The 20,713-nt window shown below is 40.3% G+C and overlaps 1 protein-coding gene across 17 annotated transcripts in view; it reads right to left on the minus strand.

Moving 5' to 3' along the window:
- Positions 1–20,713, minus strand: part of KCNMA1 (potassium calcium-activated channel subfamily M alpha 1) — a gene marked incomplete at its 3' end in the record, with an annotated part of 993,244 nt that overhangs the window by 301,225 nt on the left and 671,306 nt on the right. For all 17 annotated transcript variants that reach the window (XM_082268091.1, XM_082268088.1, XM_082268089.1 and 14 more), the window contains exons 10-12: positions 14,820–14,930; positions 11,467–11,572; positions 3,011–3,093 (exon numbers count right to left, since the gene is read on the minus strand). In XM_082268091.1, coding sequence (XP_082124217.1) covers positions 3,011–3,093; positions 11,467–11,572; positions 14,820–14,930 — 300 coding nt within the window. The remainder of the gene's footprint in view (positions 1–3,010; positions 3,094–11,466; positions 11,573–14,819; positions 14,931–20,713) is intronic.

A 20,713-nucleotide genomic window follows, 5' to 3' on the forward strand; every position in this document is an offset into this window, starting at 1 on the left:
ACCATGCCACCACTACCACTGCCACCACCATGTTTCACGGTAGGGATGCTGTGTTCAAGGTGATGTGCAATGTTAGATTTTTGCCACACATTGTGTTTTGCTTGAAGGTCAAAAAGTTAAATTTTGGTCTCAAATGACCAGAGCACCTTCTTCCACATGTTTGCTGAGTCCCCCACATGGCTTCTTACAAATTGCAAACAGGACTTCTTATGTCTTTATTTTCAATAGCTTTCTTCTTGCCACTTCTCCATAAAGGCCAGATTTGTGGAGTGCATGACTAATAGTCCTGTGGACAGATTCTCCCATCTGAGCTGTGGATCTCTGCAGCTCTTCCAGAGTTATAAAACAATTACAATTAGCGCAAACAGAAAATCCTAAAACATGCAAGCTGAACAGTGAAGATAAATCACTCTTATCCCATTTAAGATAAAATTACATATGTAGTGCAGCGCAATAAAAAAATCAATGAAGGGATAGTCCATAGATGAAACCAGGGAGTCCCAAAAAGTCCATCAAGTGCAGGAAATGGAAGCTGACAAGCCCCTCCACCAGTCAGATATGCACAGAGCTCACCAGTAATCACTGAAAAAGTGCTTTCCCTTACAGGGGATATCTAGATGGCACACTTCAAACAGCCAGGACACATGCAGGGGAACCTCCTTAATGGATCCGGACTTTATCTCCGCTCATCGATCATACATCATATGAAAAATTTATATAAAAAACACATCCAAGTGCTCTCCATTTAAAACATTTATTAGTCATCAATAGAAATGACACTCACATAGATCTTAGATCAAATGGCCTGAAAACACCTCCTCCTCGGCTTGGATACAGTGCCGCTGCAGAGACCGCAGCTTCCGGCAATCATACAGTCAGAGAGGATAGCAGTGGGTGACGAACGGCTCCACCTCCCATATGCATTATGTCCAATGGGACTTCGTCAGCGGGGGATTGATAACAAATAAATGTTTTAAACGGAAAGCACTTCGATGTGTTATTTATTCATGTGTCATATGATGAACGATCAATGAGCGAGGATAAAGTCCGGATCCATTAAGGAGGTTTCCCTGCATGTGTCCTGGCTGTTTGGAGTGTGCCATCTAGATATCCCCTGTAAGGGAAAGAGCTTTTTCAGTTATTTCAGGTGAGCGTGGTGCATATCTCACTGATGGAAGAGGGGCTTGTCAGCTTCCATTTCCTGCACTTGATGGACTTTTTGGGACTCCCTGGTTTCATCTATGGACTATCCCTTCATTGATTTTTTATTGCGCTGCACTACATATGTAATTTTAGCTCCTCCAGAGTTACAATGGGCCTCTTGGCTGCTTACCCGGCCATGTCTTGGTAGATTTTCAGTTGTGCCATACTCTTTCCATTTGCGGACAGTTGATTGAACAGTGCTCCATGAGATTTTCAAAGCTTGGGATATTTTTTTTAACCTAACCCTGCTTTAAACTTCTCTGCAACTTTATCCCTCACTTGTCGTGTGTGTTACCATGCCTTCATGATGCTGTTTGTTCACTAAGGTTCTCTAACAAACCTCTGAGGGCTTCACAGAACAGCTGTATTTATACTGAGATGAAATTAAACACAGGTGGACTCTATTTACTTATTAGGTGACTTCTGGAGGCAATTGGTTCCAGTAGATTTTAGTTAGGGGTATCAGAGTAAAGGGGTCTGAATACAAATGCATGCCATACTTAATTATTTGTAACAAATTTTAAAAACCATTTCTCATTTTCCTTCCACTTCACAATTATGTGCCGCTTTGTGTTGGTCTATCACAAATAAAATCCCAATAAAATACATTTACATTTTTGGTTGTAACATTCAATGTGCAAAATTTTCCAGGGGTACAAATACTTTTTCAAGGCACTGTCTGTATATATATATATATATGTGTGTGTGTGTGTGTAAATATATCATTCCAAAAAAAATACATGCAAAATAATATTAGGATCCTTAGGGTGTGCATTATTTAAAAATGAATCTGTTTCACCTCCTAACCTTTAAGTTGAAACCCGTGGTCACCACCCTACCATAAAAATGTCATATTGCCAATGCTGGTGGTGCACTGAAGCTGAAAGCAATTCACTTAAAAGTCTGTGTGTCAGTAACTAAATCACCTGCTGGTAAAACGGTGGTCCCAGAACCAGAAGGTTGTAGTTCCTGTGTCAACCAGCGGGTGTCTCCCAGATTCTAGTAATTAATCTTCACCTGATGCTGGCTGTTGGGAGGGTATTTTGTCCCTCCTTTACAATTCCCTCTTGCTTCAGTGTTTTGCCTTCAAGCCTGATACCACTTGCTGATTGATCCTAATCCTGCCCTGTACCTATATCCTGTGCCCTTCTGCCTTTTACCTGCTCCCCTTGTTCCTGATTACAGTTCTGGCCCCCTTCCTAATGGTTCCTTGCAACTCTTGTTTTACCCTATTGGTCCATGTTCGCTATTTGGTATATATTGTATTATAGTTAGTTTGTTCGGTTTTTTGTATCTTAGTTTGCTAGATGGTATTTTGGTCACTTGGTTATGGTTCACTTATAGCTTCCCGTTTGCAGCGTATTCTGTTTTCTAGTGTTTTTATGTGTTTTGTTTCACTATTAAACTTGCTTTATTATACACAGTCTGATTACAGTTTTCTATGTGCAGCTACACAGACTTAACCATCTCTGCTGCCGGATGCCTTCTCTTGGTATCCCTGACACTGATCTAACAGTTCTGCATGCTTCTCTTCATGGGTAAAGTGTGTTGCAAAAAAAAAAAAAACCTCACAATATATGTAAATAGAAGTGCTTTCCGTAAATAGAATGTAAATTAAAAAGAAAAAAAGTCAACCTCATTACCTGACCGTTAAACAAGAATGCAATTACCAAGTCATGCTGTCCTATACATGATGCATTAGGCGCTTTTGGTTACATTTTTGGGCAGTAACTTTTTTTTATACCTTGTTTTCTACATATCAATATTACTTTTTTGGCTATTAGATTCAAATTACATGTAAATGTACCTCATTATGTTTGAGGCATCTTCGGCATCAGGGTCAGCACAGTACTTGTTGGCTAGGATCAGACAGGCATCTGCTGATTCAATCTGAAATGGGTGACAGAATATTACAAACACATCCAACAACAACACGAGAATAATTTACATATCCTTTTTTCATAAAACACTATCAACCACACGAGTGAAAATTCTTTACATTTTAAACATAAGCTTTTAAATCTACTCCACCAACCATGTCATAAGAAGTTAAAAACAAAAATCTAAAGGAAATTAAGCAAAAAAAGGACTTTTGACTTACCTGTAAACTCTATATCTTGGAGTAGTAAATTCCATATCTTGGAGCAGTAGAGGACACAGGCAGAATAATCATACAACATGAGTTATAGGCATGTACCTTCAGGTGATTGACCCTGCCAAAGATTTAGAAGACAAGCCCTCCTGGGTGCCTCCCCTACAGTTTGGTAGCAAGCAATTCAGAGTAAACTTTGGAATAGAAAGAGGGTGGCCTGTGTTCACTGCTCTACTCTCAGGTATGGATTTTAAAGGCAAGTAAAAATTCCTCTTATCTTAAAAGTAGGCAGAATATTCACACACCATGGAGCAACCTCAAGCAACGAATTGAAAGGGTGGGTGACAACGAGGCAAACAGAACATTGTCAATAGGCCCAACAACAAGGGTCAAAAGACCCAAAACCTCAGAGGGCTGCTGCCAGAACCTCGGGACCAAAAGCTACATCAGCAGAAGAGCGGATGTCCACCTGGTAAAGCTTTGAAAAAAGTATAAACAGAAGGTCAGGTGGTGGTCCTACACAACTGGGCAACCGAGGCTTGGTGCCAAATTACCTGTGAAACATCCATTGATCTGGTTGAATCGGCGTGTAAAAGTACAGTAGGAGATTTATTTTTGAGAAAGTAGGTTCTTGCAATCAGATTTTGCATCCATTGTACAATGATGAATTTAAAAGCAGGGTGTCCTTTGTGAGGTTCAGAAAACAGGACAAAGGGAATCCATCCATCTGATTTGAGCAGTAGACTTGAATTATATGCTAATGGTTTCAATATGTCCAGGAAAAAGAGAGATTTCCTTTGGATTCTTTGGAGCAGGGAAAAAGGATGAAAAATGGGGAAATGCTCTTTACAGGAAATAGCTGCCGGGTCAGAGACAGGTTTCGGCAGACATGATAGTGACCAAACAGGCTACTTTGCATGAGAGATCATCTAAGGGGGTATCCCTGATAGGTTCTAACTAGGTGTAACTTCTGTAGGGTAGAGAGAACCAAGTAGAGATCCCAAGGAAGCACAGGGCAATGAGGGCCTAATGAGGACCTGATTGCAGGAAGGGCAGAATGTGAGTTACAGAATAATTTCTGGGATTCTGAGGTTACTAGGGATGATCGAACTTTTGAAAAGTTTGGTTCGACCAGAACACCGAACTTCCCGAAAGTTCGGGTCCGGATTCCAGAACCCCATTGAAATCAATGGGACCCGAACTTCTGTAATCAAAAAACACAATTTTGAAGCCCTAAAACCCAATAAATGCCCCTAAAAAGTGCCTAGGGTTCTGGGTCATGCCCCAGGGACTATTAATCACACAAAAAAGTTCTTAAAAATTGTCGTTTTTGATAGAGAGCCAATTATTGAAAAAAAAAATTAGATTTCTTTGGATTTAGTGTCTGGGGGGGTCTAAAAAGTGTACCTGTGAAGTTTCAGCTCTGTAGCATGTCCAGAACCAGAAAAAAAAAATATGGTTGATCTTAGAATTGCAGTAGAGCAGGGATATGGCTCTGCTATTTTCACACCTGGCCGTTTTTGTTGCAGGCGTTTATTGGGCTTTTTTTGTGGACGTCTTTGGAGGCAGGCATGACATCTGAACTTCTGTGTAGGGGTATATATACACACACATATATGCATATATACACATACACACATATAGGTGTGAAAGTAGCGGAACCCTATGCCTGCGCTAATGAAATTATTTGCAGGGATGTGGCTCCGCTCCTATCACACCTATATGTGTGTATGTGTATATATACATATATGTGTGTGTGTATATATATCCCTATACAGAAGTTCAGATGTTATGCCTGCCTCCAAAGACGCCCAAAAAATGCCCAAAAAAAACGCCTGCAACAACACACCTGGGCGTTTTTGTTGCAGGCGTTTTTTTGGGCATTTTTTGGGTGTCTTTGGAGGCAGGCATAACATCTGAACTTCTATATAGGGGTATATATACACACACACACATATATGTATATATACACATACACACATATAGGTTTGAAAGTGGCGGAGCCCTATGCCTGCAAATAATTTCATTAGCGCAGGCATAGGGTTCTGCTACTTTCACACCTATATGTGTGTATGTGTATATATACATATATGTGTGTGTATATATATACCCCTACACAGAAGTTCAGATGTCATGTCTGCCTCCAAAGACGTCCACAAAAAAGCCCAATAAACGCCTGCAACAAAAACGGCCAGGTGTGAAAGTAGCGGAGCCATATCCCTGCTCTACTGCAATTCTAAGACAAACAAACAATCTTTTTTCTATGGCGGTCACCCTGACATGGAAGAGTTTGGTCACCCTGATAGCAGTCAGAGTCAGTTAACCCTACACTACACTACGGTCACCCTGACACTTAACACTTTCCCTACAGAAACTAGATTATTGAATCTAACTATAGTGGAAAATAGTACCCTAACTACACTAGCTATCCCTTTCCTCACACTAATAATTGCTAAATGACAATTTTGAAGCAGGAGTAACAGAACTGCTTCCACTCTCTTCCACAGCCCCTGTATTACAGTGCTAGAGATTTGGCGGGGCTATGTTATATACTGGGGGGGCGTATTAACTACTGATTGGCCTCTGGACCCCCTAGTCACTCCAATCACATTCCTAGCATCCTCCTGACCCCTCAATTGGCTTTTACCGATGGTTCTGGTCCAATCACGGGCTTTTAAAGCCCAGTTCCTGTCCCATTGCATTTTGGTCGGTTCTGGTTGCCGAATTCCGAACTTTTTCTGCAATTCGGCCGAATTTCGAACAATGTTTGGGTCGAACTGATGGTCGACCCGAACCGTTCGATCATCCCTAGTGGTTACACCAGGCAAAATATGGTTTTCAGGTGCAATAATATATCTCCCTGGAAGAGGCTTTTCTTGCTTTTAGCAAGGTGGGAATCACAGACTCCTAAATCCCTCTATCCTTTCACACGTGGGTTTCAAGAGCCTTGCCATTAAAGCCAGATACTGAGAAGCAGAATGGAATAGAGGGCCTTGAGATAGCAGATCTTGTCTGTTGGGAAGAGGTGAGGAGTCATCAGCAAGAAGTCCGAGTCTGTTTTAGAACCAGGTTTTTGGGGCCAGTTTGATGCAATTAGAATCATGGTTTTCCTTGTGCATGGTGCCCGATGCATCTAACCTGTCCTGTGCACATGTTCTGATGGCTGCAAGGGCAAGGAGTCCTTCAGAAGAGGTTAATTTGGATAGCCTGTGACTTGGATGCCCTGAGTTCTGAGTAGGGCATGCAGAGGTGCTAAAACTATTGTGAAGACACTGGGAGAAGAAGACATGCCAAAGGGCAGTGCGATAAAATGAAAGTGGTTGTCAGCGAATGCAAAACACAGAAAGCTTTGACGAAGTGGGTAAATGGGAACACGTAGATGGGCATCTTAGCATGGATGTCACAGATTTCCCTTGTCTCAGAGAGGCAAATAGTGAGCTTGCAGATTCCAGACAAAATTTTGGAAATGGAAGGAGTTTATAGATAGATTTTAAATCCAGAATAAGAAGAACATTCCCGTTGAGCTTTGGTACAATGAACAGGTTTGAGTAGAATCCTCTGAACCAGTGTTTTGGTGGTACTGGCACAATGAGGTGGTGCAATGCATTTTGCAAAACAAACTGTCCTTGGGCAGTTTTTAGTTGATTTGAAAGAAGAAAGCAGTGAGGTGGTAGAGTTTTGAACTCTATTTTGTACCCCTTTCAAACCACCAATTAATCCAACAGGTCTGGGAAGCATGTGACCCAGAGAAAGGCAAACTTCAAGAGACATACCCTTACTCTTAGAAGTGAGGGCACCTGAACTTAGGTTTTTAAGCTGAAGCCTGGATAGAGCTGAGAGGTGCTCTATGTTTTGAGGAGCTAGGGGCTCCTGAAAAAGAGGGGTTTGAGGCCTTCTGCTGTGGAAGTAACCCCACTCCCCCCGTGACCTCTTTGATAAATTGGTCAAGTGCATCACTAAACAGACATCTTTCTTGAAAAGACACACATGTGAGGCATATTTTGCAGGCAGCTTCACGCAGAAAAGTAGAGCAGAATTAAACGGTTATTGTGGTGTAACAGCACAATCCTGGAGTACAGGGTCATGTTGGCTGTTCATTGTTCCAGCCCAGTTACCTGCAGTTTGACATACTGAAATTGCAGCAAGAGCTGGCTGCAGGGCTGGGCCTCCAAAAAAAAGAGAACTTTTAGGAAAACTTTTAGGAATAACTTTTATTTTTCAAAATATCTATCGGCAAAATGTTTGAAAGAAGGAACATCTTTATTAGGTACACTTTTGCAGTGTATTTTGGATCATTGTCCATCTGTACTGTGAAGCGCCGCCCAATCAACTTTGCTGCATTTAGCTAAATCAGGGCTGACAGTACATCTCTAAACATTGCAGAATTAATCTGGCTGCTTCTGTCACATCATCAATAAACACCAATGACCCTGTGCCACTGGAAGACATGCATGCCTATGCCCTCACACTGCCTTCACCATGTTTTACAGATGACGTTGTGCGCTTTGGATCATGAGCTTTTACAAGCATTCTCCACATTTTTTCTTCCCCTCATTCTGGTACAAGTTAATCTTAGTTTCATCCGTCCAAAGAATGCTTTTTCTGAATTGGTCTGGCTTTTTTAGATGTTTTTTGGCAAAGTCAAATCTGGCTTCTATTCTTCGGGCTTATAAATGGTTTGCACCTTGTGGTGAACCCTCTGTATTTGCTCTTGTGAAGTCTTCTGTTGATTGTAGACTTTGACAATGATACGCCAACCTCCTGGAGAGTGTCCTTTATTTTTGTGGATGTTGTGAATGGGTTTTTCTTTGCTATAGAGAGGATCCTGCAATCATCCATCACTGTTGTCTTCCGTGGACGTCCAGGCCTGTTTATGTTGCTGAGCTCACCAGTGCATTCTTATATTCCCAGAATGTACCAAACTGTTAATTTGACCACTCCTAATGTTGCTGCTATCTCTATTATGGATTTGGTTAGTTTTTGAAGCCTTACAATGGCCTGTTTCACTTGCATGGACAGCTCCTTTGAACGAATAATGTAGATTCACAGCAATAGATTCCGATTGCAAATACCACACTTAAAATCAACTCCAGACCATATACCTGCTTAATTGATAAAGAAATAATGGAGTAGCCACACCTGGCCATGAAACAGCTTTTGATTCAATTGTCCAATTACTTTTGGTCCCTTGAAAAAGGGGGGGTGGCTATTCTTAAGAGCCGTAATTCCTAAACCCTTCCTCTGATTGGGATGTACATACTCTCAAATTAATATTATATACCTATAGCTTGAATATGTTTTTATAAATACCTGAAAAAAAATAAAATTGTGCCTGTGTCCATATATACAGTGCATCTGGAAAGTAATCACAGCGCTTCACTTTTTCCACATTTTGATATGTTACAGCCTTATTCCAAAATTGATTAATTGATTAAATATTTTCCTCAAAATTCTACAAACAATACCCCATAATGACAACATGAAAGAAGTTTTTTTGAAATCTTTGCAAATTTATTAAAAATAAAAAACAAATCACATGTACATAAGTATTCACAGGCTTTGCTCAATACTTTGTTGAAGAACCTTTGGCACCAATTATAGCCTCATGTATTTTTGAGTATGATGCTACAAACTTGGCACACCTATTTTGGGCTGTTCTTCCCACTCTTCTTTGCAGGACCGCTCAAGTTCCATAGCCGTTTTCAGATCTCTCCAGAGATGTTCAAGTCCCGGCTCTGGCTGGTCCACTCAAGGACATTCACAGAGTTGTCCTGTAGCCACTCCTTTGTTATCTAGGCTTTGTGCTTAGGGTCATTGTCCTGTTGGAAGATGAGCCTTTACCCCAGTCTGAGAGTACATTTTCATCAAGGATGTCGCTGTACATTGCTGCATTCATCTTTTTCTAGATCCTGACTAGACTCCCAGTTCCTGTTGCTGAAAAACATCACCACAGCATGATGCTGTCACCACCATGCTTCACTGTAGGGATGGTATTGGCCAGGTGATAAATGGTGCCTGGTTTCCTTCAGACATGAGGCTTGCCATTCAGGTGGAAGAGTTCAATCTTTGTTTCATCAGACCAGAGAATTTTGTTTCTCATGGACAGAGTCCTTCAGGTGTCTTTTGGCAAACTCCAGGTGGGCTATCATGTGCTTTTTACTGAGGAGTGGCTTTCGTCTGGCCACTCTACCATACAGGCCTAATTGGTGGAGTGCTGCAGAGATGGTTGTTCTTCTGGAAGGTTCTCCTGTCTCCACAGAGAAACGCTGGAGCTCTGTCAAAGTGACCATCAGGTTTTTGGTCATCTCCCTGACCAAGGCCTTTCTCCCCCGATCTCTCAATTTGACCAGATGGCCCGCTGTAGGAAGAGTCCTGGTGGTTCCAAACTTCTTCCATTTACGGATGATTAAGGTCACTGTGCTTATTGGGACCTTCAATGCTGCAGCAATTTTTCTGTACCCTTCCCCCAGATCTGTGCTCTCGATACAATCCTGTCTCGGAGGTCTACAGACAATTCCTTAGACTTCATGGCTTGGGTTGTGCTCTGACATGTACTGTTAACTATGGGACATTATATAGAAAGGTGTGAAATCAACTGAATTTACCACAGATGGCCTCCAATCAATTTTTAAAAACATCTCAAGGATGATCAGTGGAAACAGGATGCACCTGAGCTCAATTGTAAATGTCATGGCAAAGGCTGTGAATACATATGTACATGTGATTTTTTTCGTTTTTATTTTTAATACATTTGCAAAGATTTCAAACAAACTTCTTTCATGTTATTATTATGGGGGTATGGTTTGTGGAATTTTAAGGAAAATAATATATTTAATCAATTTTGGAATAAGGCTGTAACGTAACAAAATGTGGAAAAAATGAAGAGCTGTGAATACTTTCCAGATGCATGCACTGTATATGGATCTAACTGTATATGACATTGCTACCTAATATATTATTATAGCGGCACTCAGCTTATTTGTCTATATTGCGAGATATCATATCAACCCGATATAGCAATATGAAAAAACGTTTCCAGCACCTGGAACTCAAGATTCTCAATTCATTAACTTCACATTCTCATGTGCCTTTGGGAAAGTAGGATCTCTTAGCTGGGCAGTTCCAATGTTTTCCCAGGAAACCTCTAGCACTTCGAAGGTCTTCGGGGAAACCTGTGTTTTACATGCCAACACTGCTAGAAAAAAATTGTACCTGGCCATCAGTGATCACCCCTACAATACAGAAATGCTCAACAGGACAAGGTGTTCTTGCATTTACTCACAGTATTTGTCTTTCAATGACACAAGTCCCACAAGGAGGGAGTTGTTCCCCAAAATCATACTATGTATCAGTAGTGTGAATACACCCACCTTAAGGCAGGCAGGTTTACAACATATCACAAAGGTTTATTAATTCAGTGAGATATTATTTTCATTTGGGCTTTTTTTTCACAATTAATTTTATTGAAATATAAAATTGTAGCACATACAATGCGTTTTTAGCCTTTAGTTAGCGTTTTTATTTAGGGGTGGGGGCTCAGTAATAAGCATTATGATGCACGGTCCACTCCATAGGTTTTTTTTTTTTTTTTTTAAGAAAAAAAATCTGTGATTGTGGGGCAAAACAAACCCATACAAAAACTCTTCAGTTGCACCCCCACAACCCACCAAAACCTCACCTATTTAAGCACCTGGGCTTTCAGACAGGTACATAATGTGCAATGCAGTGGTGGCCAGAGAACTTTTTTCTGGCCAGACACTGGAGCCCAAATAGGACAGAAATCTTTTTCCTGTCTTTCTCACTCTGTCTCTATCTGCAGTCTTATTTACAGTAACTACATAGCCTAGGCAGCCCGCATATCCAGTATTACCCCTATGATCCACTGTGGCCATCTGCAATATGTTCACTTTTTTCATTTTTTTTTCTGGGTATCTTACAATATATTTAGGTGTAAAAAAAATACTTTATTGCCATTATGTTACATTGGAGCACTGCTAATTAAAACATCAAAACAAAAATGTGTTAGCATACATATTCAAAAAAATATTAATAATAAAATAAAAAAACAATGACTTTGACTCCCCCCTGCACACATATTTTCTTCTTTAAACTGGAAACATGTTTTTGAAATAAAAATAAAAATTGCACCGTGAAGACTTGGGTCCTTTTACCTTGACTCTTGCAAGATCATGGGGATTCAGGACAGATCCCTGGTAAAATTCTACCTGAGTAAAGTGCCTCTTGAAGAGAGCTTCTAGCTCCAAATTTGGGGATATGCTGCAGAAAAGCAGAATAATAGGTGGTAAACAACAAGATAACATGCAGTTTCCAAGGTCATTTGTCCCAATTAGACCTATGTATAAAGCAGTAAGTGAGACTTTCATCAAATAATCTCAGGTATGGAATTGATTGCGGTCATTTAAAACACATGGACCTGGAAGATTCTCCTGCAGAGATTGTTTGCTGAACGTCAGATTCACAACTTTATAAATATGCCCCAAAGTGTTTTTCTCATCCACAATTCATTCTTAAGTTCCAGCCTCCTTCCACAAATTAAAAGTCAGCTGCAACAAATACTGTAGCTTCTGACTTTTAATATTAGGACACTTACCTGTCCAGGGATCCTGCAAACTCAGCACCCCAGGTGATTTTTACATCACAGCTAGTTTCCTACTGCACATGCACAAAGTGCGCTGCGCTTTCTGAATGGCCCAGCAGCGGGGGAGGAGGAGGGGGTTCCAAACTTCCAAGTAATCGCGCCACAGCAAGGTCATCCGGAAGTGGGGCAAGGTACCTGTCAAAAACAGGTACCCGCTTACCCCCCCCCCCCCCCCGAAAGGTGCCAAATGTGACACCGGAGGGGGCGGGGGGGGGAGGGAGATAAGCAGAGCTTCCATTTTTGGGTGGAGCGCCGCTTTAACTATCAAACTCCCTATTTTGTACATTTAACTATTTTCCAAAATATGTAAATCTATTTTTCTGTATTCTGCTATAGCTTTGATAAATAACATACAGAACATATAAGCACTTGCAGTGTTAGTTCTTGCTACCCACACTGTCTTCTTTGATTGCTGAGCAATGGCCAAATTATGTTTTTAGCTTTTGTCTTTTGTTATATTGAAGTGTTACTACATCCAAGCCTATAATGGTATTGGACAACACTTATGCCCCGTACACACGTGCAGATTATCTGAAGACTTTTGTCTGCAGACTTACCAAAACCATATAAGAGGTCAAACCTAAACACTTTCAATTTGTATGCAATCCGGCAGGCCCTTGCACTACATAGAAAAGGTAAATCTGAAGACAAAAGTCTTCAGATAATCTGCACGTGTGTACGGGGCATTAGGCTTAGTTCACACTGGCATTACAAGCAGGCATCAAAGGGGAGTTCTTAACGCCCCTCAAACGCCTATGCAAATTATACTATGGACAACACGTAGTGCTTTACACATTTTCAAAACATGAGTCATTAGCGTTGCTTTGCTTCAAAATTGAAGCCTCGTGTTGAGTTTGAAAGAACTTAAAGCACTTCAACTCCTTCCATTCAAGTCTATCGTAACGGGACACAATCGTGCCAGCATGTGGTTGCAGCACCGTAGTACAATACAGTCAATAATAGACACTCGTGGTGCAGGTTTAACGTGCCAAAAATGGATGTCATTTGTGATAGGGCATTTGGGGGGGAGCTTTTTTTAATTCCAATCTGTAATAGAGGGAAGAGCACGCAGACCTCGGGCAATATTGCTTTATTATTGGACAATCAGTACAGTACAGTTAAAATGCACTCACATGTTTTCTTATTGTGAGTGCATGTTAACGGTACTGTACTGATTGTCCAATAATAAAGCAATATTGCCCAGAGGTCTGCGTGCGATCCGTTCCCCCCCCAGTGGAGTGCGAGAGGAGCAGCAGTGACCAGGACATATCTGCTTATAGGCATACATCCAGTAGGAAGTGGACACATGGTCAGCGCCAGAGGCTGGTGAAGTATTCCCCCATATATATGTTGTTTATCGGCATGTGCAGGGGTTGTTCTTATTGATTGAGCTTTTTTTAATGCTCACTAAATGCTCATCAACCGCACCTATTAATTAGCGCTATAGGCATGTTCGATAAGCGTCAGTATTTTGAGCAACTGTGAACAAGCCCTTGCAACACAAGTTATATTTACTTTACAATAATAAAATAGTGATCAATAATAAAGGCTACATAAATCGGCGGCACAGTTTATGTATTAGTTAGCACATTCGCCTAGCAGCAAAAGGGTCGCTGGTTCGAATCCCAACCAAGACACTACCTGCCTGGAGTTTGCATGTTCTTCCTGTGCCTGCGTGGGTTTCCTCTGGGTTCCTCCCACATTCCAAAGACATGTTGGTAGGGTAATTGGTTCCTGTCTAAATTGGCCCAAGTATGTGTATGTATGTATGTATGTATGTATGTATGTATGTATATATGTATGGGAGTTAGGGACCTTAATTGTAAGCTCCTTGAGGGTAGGGACTGATATGAATGTACAATTTATATGTAAAGTGCTGCGTAAATTGACGGCGCTATATAAGTACATGAAATAAATAAATAAATGGATCCAAAAGTCACCAAACTGCTTTATTATTATTCAGAGAGCAGCAGGCCAAGCCCCCTTTCTCTCTTTTGCGAGTCAGAAGTCGCCTGGTATGGCTCATTAAATTCATAATATTCTAAACCTTCAAAATACTTGAATTTCTTGAGAACTACTTGAGAACTTTCTGACTTTTATGAAATCATAGCCTGAATGGTTTACGTATCTTTCAGAATGAGTTAGCCTTTTGTTCATAATTTAAAATAAAGTTCTACAATTTTCTGTAGAAGTATACTTCATTGGTCCCACTGGCAGCCACCTTGAGAAAGAATAAGTTTGTCACCATAAAAAATCAACTCTTTTCTTGTACTTTATATACAAAGAAATCGTCAAGGTGAGCTTCTCACGGTTCTCTTAGTTCAGCTAAGTTATACAGACATCACTTTTCACACAACAGACAAGATGTGGGCTCCTCTTTTACGGTCTGTCCAGTGAACTATGCAGTTGACATCTTACAGTTTGTTTGAACTATTGCACATTCCTTATCCAGTTGAATCTTGAAGCTTTTGTGTGTATGTCCGCTAGGTAGATCAGTTCATTTTCTGTTGCAATGACACAACAGAAAAAAACAGTCTTCTCAAAGTGGGATACAAATCCACCTTTGACATCACAAATGGATTTATTTCAGGTATTTATAAAGCACTGTCAACTTAGAGGGTGTTTTACATTTACATCAGTCACTACTCTCAAGGAGCTTCTATTAAGGCTCCCTATCTCACATACATACATGAACCATTTAAGACAGCTACTTCAAGTTATTTATTTACATTCACTTTGCCAAGTGTAAACAGCCCCTAAATCTTTAGTAAATGAACCAAAAAGACTAGCAACATCTAAAAAGCAAGGCATAAGTACCAGTCCATACTGCAACTCTTTTTCACAATAACATGAGAAGTTACCCACTTGTGCAGGAATACAATCTCCACGTTGACATCATCTCGGTCCTTGTGCAAGAAATCCTTCAAGAAGTTGGATACACTCTCTAAAGTGATATGACCACAGACCACAATATGCCTGAAATACAAAGGAACCATTAAGAAAAAAAGCCCTGAGACAGGTCTGGTATTAACGGGAAACCAAGGATGCAGCCTTCAAGATACTGGCATCTTCAAAGGGATCCAGAGCCAGATGCTAAGGAAAAGAAATAATTACACAAACAGCACTTTGACCAAGAAGATACAAAAGGTCAGATCTCCTAATTTGTTAACTTATTTTTATATTTTTTCACCTAATTGTAAGCAAGATAAATAAAAAAAAAATATAAGCATTAAAGTAACAGAATTACCAAAAGTGACCAAAATTAGCTCCATGGCCCTGTCAGCACCAACCGGATTGACAGGTCAATTGAAGGCTGGACAGAAAATGTTTACCTGAAAAATGTCTGCATTCAATCAGATTCAGCCCAGGTATCAGAACAGCCATAGCTGTTGGTTGTCAAAATACAATAGACAGCACTGCAGACTTGTCCACCCAAGCTGTTCAGCATGCATGGGAGAATCAAGTCATTTTTCTCACTCATCATGCAGGGCTGAATGAAAGAAATCCTTGTGTTAAATTTTTGTTAACTGAGCTTTATGTCAGTTTACAGTGTTGCACAACTTAAGAGTGTCACTTTCCCATCATGCTCAACGAAGGTTAAAAATGTGCATAACATTGCTGAGAGTCTTCCTTCCTTTCATACACCCCCTACACCCAGTGTTTGAAATACGTTGGACGGGCAGTGTTACAAAGTGCAATAGAATCAATTGGTTAAAAACCGGTGTGCAAGATATGTAGATCTGTTAAATGGCATACATGTTAAGTTGATAGGTTCTACTGAATGCTATGTACAGGCATACCCCGTTTTAAGTACACTCACTTTACGTACACTCGCGAGTACGGACACAGCTTGGTCAGCTTGGCATGGCATTACTCCCAGTTTTTAACATTTGTGTCTATGGGAAATCGTGGTCAGCTTGACATGGCACTACTCCCAAACCATAAGTGACAGGGATACCAAACTTATGGAGCAATGTGAGGGGACCCAGGACTACAACTTATCCTATTTGTGGCCAGCCAGCTTGCCTAGGGAATGAAAAAAGGTATTGCTTCACTTTAAGTACATTTTCGTTTTACATACATGCTCTGGTCCCATTGTGTACTTAAAAGCGGGGTATGCCTGTACTGCTTTTGTCTGATCAGTTACTTTAAGGCGATGTAGATAGCTTTGTTTTTTTGTTCTTTTATAGGTGACAGTACACTTTGGAGAGGGGAAATTTTATTGCTTATGTGGAGGAGACCCCTCGCACTATGTAGCAGCTGGGACATATGGACTCTACAAAGCCTCTTGGTACACTTCCAGGTCATTCACTCAAGCATTCTTGTGGTGTGATAGAGATTAGGGTATCAAGAGGATATTGGTATTAGGATATCAAGAGGATATTGAATTAAATACATTACTGGCCCTGACGGCTTTATGAAAAAGGCCTATTTTCCGCTGCTGTGTTAGCTCTCTTTTTTTCCTTCATGTTCACATTGCCTCTTTTTGGCTGTTTTTGTAGGTAACCCTTGTAATAACCGAAAATGTTAGCCCACTGCGTGGGTGGAACTATAGCGTGTTAACTACTTGTTAAACTTCAATGAAAATTATTGAAACAGTATTAAATACATACAGTATCTCACAAAAGTGAGTACACCCCTTACATTTTTGTAAATGTTTTATTATATCTTTTCGTGTGACAACACTGAAGAAATTACACTTTGCTACAATGTAGTGAGTGTACAGCTTGTATAACAGTGTAAATTTGCTGTCCCCCTCAAAATAACTCAACACACAGCCATTAATGTCTAAACCGCTGGCAACAAAAGTGAGTACACCCCTAAGTGAAAATGTCCAAATATGGCTCAATTAGCCATTTTCCCTCCCCAATGTCAGGTGACTCATTAGTGTTACAAGGTCTCAGGTGTGAATGGGGAGCAGGTGTGTTAAATTTGCTGTTATCGCTCTCACTCTCTCATACTGGTCACTGGAAGTTTAACATGGCACCTCATAGCAAAGAACCCCCTGAGGAGTCAAATGCATTGCTGTCATCCCAGAAGGAAGTCTCTTCTAAAGATGATGCACAAGAAAGCCTGCAAACAGTTTTCTTAAGACAAGCAGAGTAAGGACATGAATTACTGGAACTACGTCCTGTGGTCTGATGAGACCAAGATAAATGTATTTGGCTCAGATGGTGTCAAGCGTGTGTGGCAGCAACCAGGTGAGTGAGTAAAAAGACAAGTGTGTCTTGCCTACAGACAAGCATGGTGGTGGGAGTGTCATGGTCTGGGGCTGGATGAGTGCTGCAGGCACTGGGGAGCTACAGTTCATTGAGGGAACCATTAATGCAAACATGTACTGTGAAATACTAAAGCAGAGCATGATTCCCTCCCCTAGGAGACTGGGCTGCAGGGCAGTATTCCAACATGTTAACAACCCCAAACACACCTCCGAGACGACCACTGCCTTGCTAAAGAAGCTGAGGGTAAAGGTGTTGGACTGGCCAAGCATGTCTCCAGACCTAAAACCTATTGAGTATGTGTAGGGCATCCTCAAAATGGAAGGTGGGGGAGGGCAAGGTCTCTAACATCCACCAGCCCTGTGATGTCGTCATGAAGGAGTGGAAGAACTTAGGGGTGTACTCACTTTTGTTTCCAGTGATTTAGACATTATTGGCTGTGTGTTGAGTTATTATGAGGAGAAAGCAAATTTACACTGTTATACAAGCTGTACACTCACTACTTTACATTGTGGCAAAGTTTAATTTCTTTATTGTTGTCACGTGTAAAGATATAATAAAATATTTACAAAAATTTGAGGGGTGTACTCACTTTTGTGAGATATTGTAACCAGACAGAACATTTTTTTTAAACGAACTCCTGGAGTTCTAAATTTGTCAAAGTATTTTACTAAAGCATATGTGCACTTAGGAATATTAAAGGGGGTTTTCTGGTTTCCATGAACACCATATTGCACACAGAATCCAAAAAGTAGCAAATAGATTTACCTATAAAATCTATTTTATATCTAGACACTAAAACTGTACACCCAGAAACGCAGCCTTACAGGTATTGGATATTGCTGAGAACATGCAAAATCCTTCACATAACACAGGAAAATAGGCTTACTTTCACATAAAGTGATCAACCACAAGCGTATTCCCAGGCCCACTGGATACCTCTGCAAAAAATATAGGTAGCCTAATGCATAACATTCTACCCATGGGCACTAACAACAAAATTATAAAGGCAACACTTTTGTTTGTGCCCCCATGTTTCATGAGCTGAACTCAAAGATCTAAGACTTTTTCTATGTACACAAAAGGCCTCTTTCTCTCAAATATTGTTCATAAATCTGTCTAAATCTGTGTTAGTGAGCACTTCTCCTTTGCCGAGATATTCTATTCACCTAACAGGTGCATCATATCAAGATGCTGATTAGACAGCATGATTATTGCACAGCTGTGCTTTAGGCTGGCTACAAAAAAAGGCCCCTCTAAAATGTGCAGTTTTATCACAAGTTTTGAGGAAGCGTGGAATTGGCATGCAGACTGTAGCAATGTCCTCCAGAGCGGTTGCCAGTGAATTGAATGTTCATTTCTCTACCATAAGCCATCTCCAAAGGCGTTTCAGAGAATTTGACAGTACATCCACCCGGCCTTACAACCACAGACCACGTGTAACCACACCAGCCCAGGACCTCCACATCCAGCATCTTCACCTACAAGATCGTCCAAGGCCAGCCACCTGGACACCTGTTGCAACAATCAGTTTGCATAACCAAAGAATTTCTGAACAAACTGTCAGAAATTGTCTCAGGGAAGCTCATCTGCATGCTCGTCATCCTCATCGGGGTCTCGACCTGACTGCAGTTCGTCATCGTAACCTACTTGAGTGGGTAGATGCCCACATTCGATGGCATGTGGCATTTTGGAGAGGTGTTGTCTTCACAGTTGAATCCAGGTTTTCTTAGATCCTTAAGTTCAGCTCATGTAAAATGGGGGCAAAAACCAGTGTTGTGTTTATATTCAGTGTATATATAATTATTTTTTTTTTTTTACCATGTGGCAGAGACGCTGATAGATTCAGAGTTTATTTATCCCGCTTGTATTTGTGTAGGTATAATTTTTGAATACCTGAAAACCTCTTTTAACCTAAAGTTTTATGCAGACTGTAATTTTTCCATTTTTCAACTAAAAAACATTTTTAATAAAATAGCATGTTGATTTTTTAAGCATATCCTAAAACATTTAGGAATTGTACAGCAACTTCGGTCCAAAATGCGGCTGTTCAAAAATACTAGTATTTTAAAGATGAAAAAAGGATACGCAGCGCAAATTGGAATATACAAAATAAAGTGACTAGTGCCAAAAAATATAATAATTATTATATAGGTGGTTGATAAATGTGAAATACTGCAAATAAATGAATAAATAACTTCACCCTAATCTGAATCATAAAGTGCTACAATAGTATCAAATCAAATACAAGTATTAGAAGCAAATATACATGCGTGATTTGATTGAGCATAAATAACAATCCATAAATCAATACATGTTGCAATAGTGTATATATAAACTAATTAAATAAAGTCCCAAAAAAGTTCAATTCCTTAAGCAAGTAGCCAGTGAAAGTGCAGTGTGCTTAAGTGCTTTTAAACAAATTGGTGACAATCCGTGCCAAAACATAAAGTGCAATGGTGCGAGGGTCCACTCCCCATGGATACTTCCACTTACCAGACTGCCAGGACCCCTTAGCAATATTGCATGTGGGTCAAACGCACTTAGTCCAGTGCGGAGTGGGGTCTTTTCTTTTAGGGCTGGTCTTGTGGACTTCAATAACCGATCTTTCCTCGGTGGGCCAATGAGTATGGGACCATAGGAAGGAAAACTCACAATCGTGTAATCCCGTTTTAAAACTTTATTTGATAATGCAAAGAATAAAACTCACATTGTAGAAGTAATAACAAGCCTTGTAATGATATGATCTCCTATGGCAGAAGGGACTTCCGGAGACTGCACGGGCTGCGCGGTCCCGGCTTGCGTTCCACCGAGACCAAAAGTGACGTAAGTTACAAGGCTTGTTATTACTTCTACAATGTGAGTTTTATTCTTTGCATTATCAAATAAAGTTTTATTGTAGCACTTTATGATTCAGATTAGGGTGAAGTTATTTATTTATTTATTTGCAATATTGCACATTTATCAACCACCTATATAATAATTATTATATTTTTTGACACTAGTCACTTTATTTTGCATATTCCAATTTATACAAAACATACATAACACAAACATAAAAAGTGGTTGAAAAAGAGGGGGAAATTTTCAAACACTCGCCCAGCGCTTAATATTAAAGGGGAAAAAAACCATACAATAGCAAGTAAAACTGGTATTAAAATTCCATAAAATTTTGCTGATCGCAGCTGCTGTGATAATAAAACAGTCTGAAAAGAAAATGTAATCAATACTAAAACCCAAAATGTCCAGCACGAATTACATTCAGCAGCGCAAAATATGTATTAGCATATTAAGATCATGAAGTCCTAATAAAGAGTATTATACCGCCAAACAGACTTTGTTCAAGGCAAAAAACAAATATTCCATATGTTATTGGTGTTCCCGGTGCTCAATATAAATAATCCGGCATTCACCTTCACCACACCATCAGTGACCCCTTAAGAATGGGCACTCACCAGAAATAACATGATAATGCGCCTGTAAGCATTGGTTGCTTGAACCCTTGACACTCCGGACCACTTCTGCTTCCACCAGAAGACC

The sequence above is a fragment of the Pelophylax lessonae genome (assembly GCF_965119305.1).
Source record: "Pelophylax lessonae genome assembly, chromosome: 9".
Classification (NCBI taxonomy): Eukaryota; Metazoa; Chordata; class Amphibia; order Anura; family Ranidae; genus Pelophylax; species Pelophylax lessonae.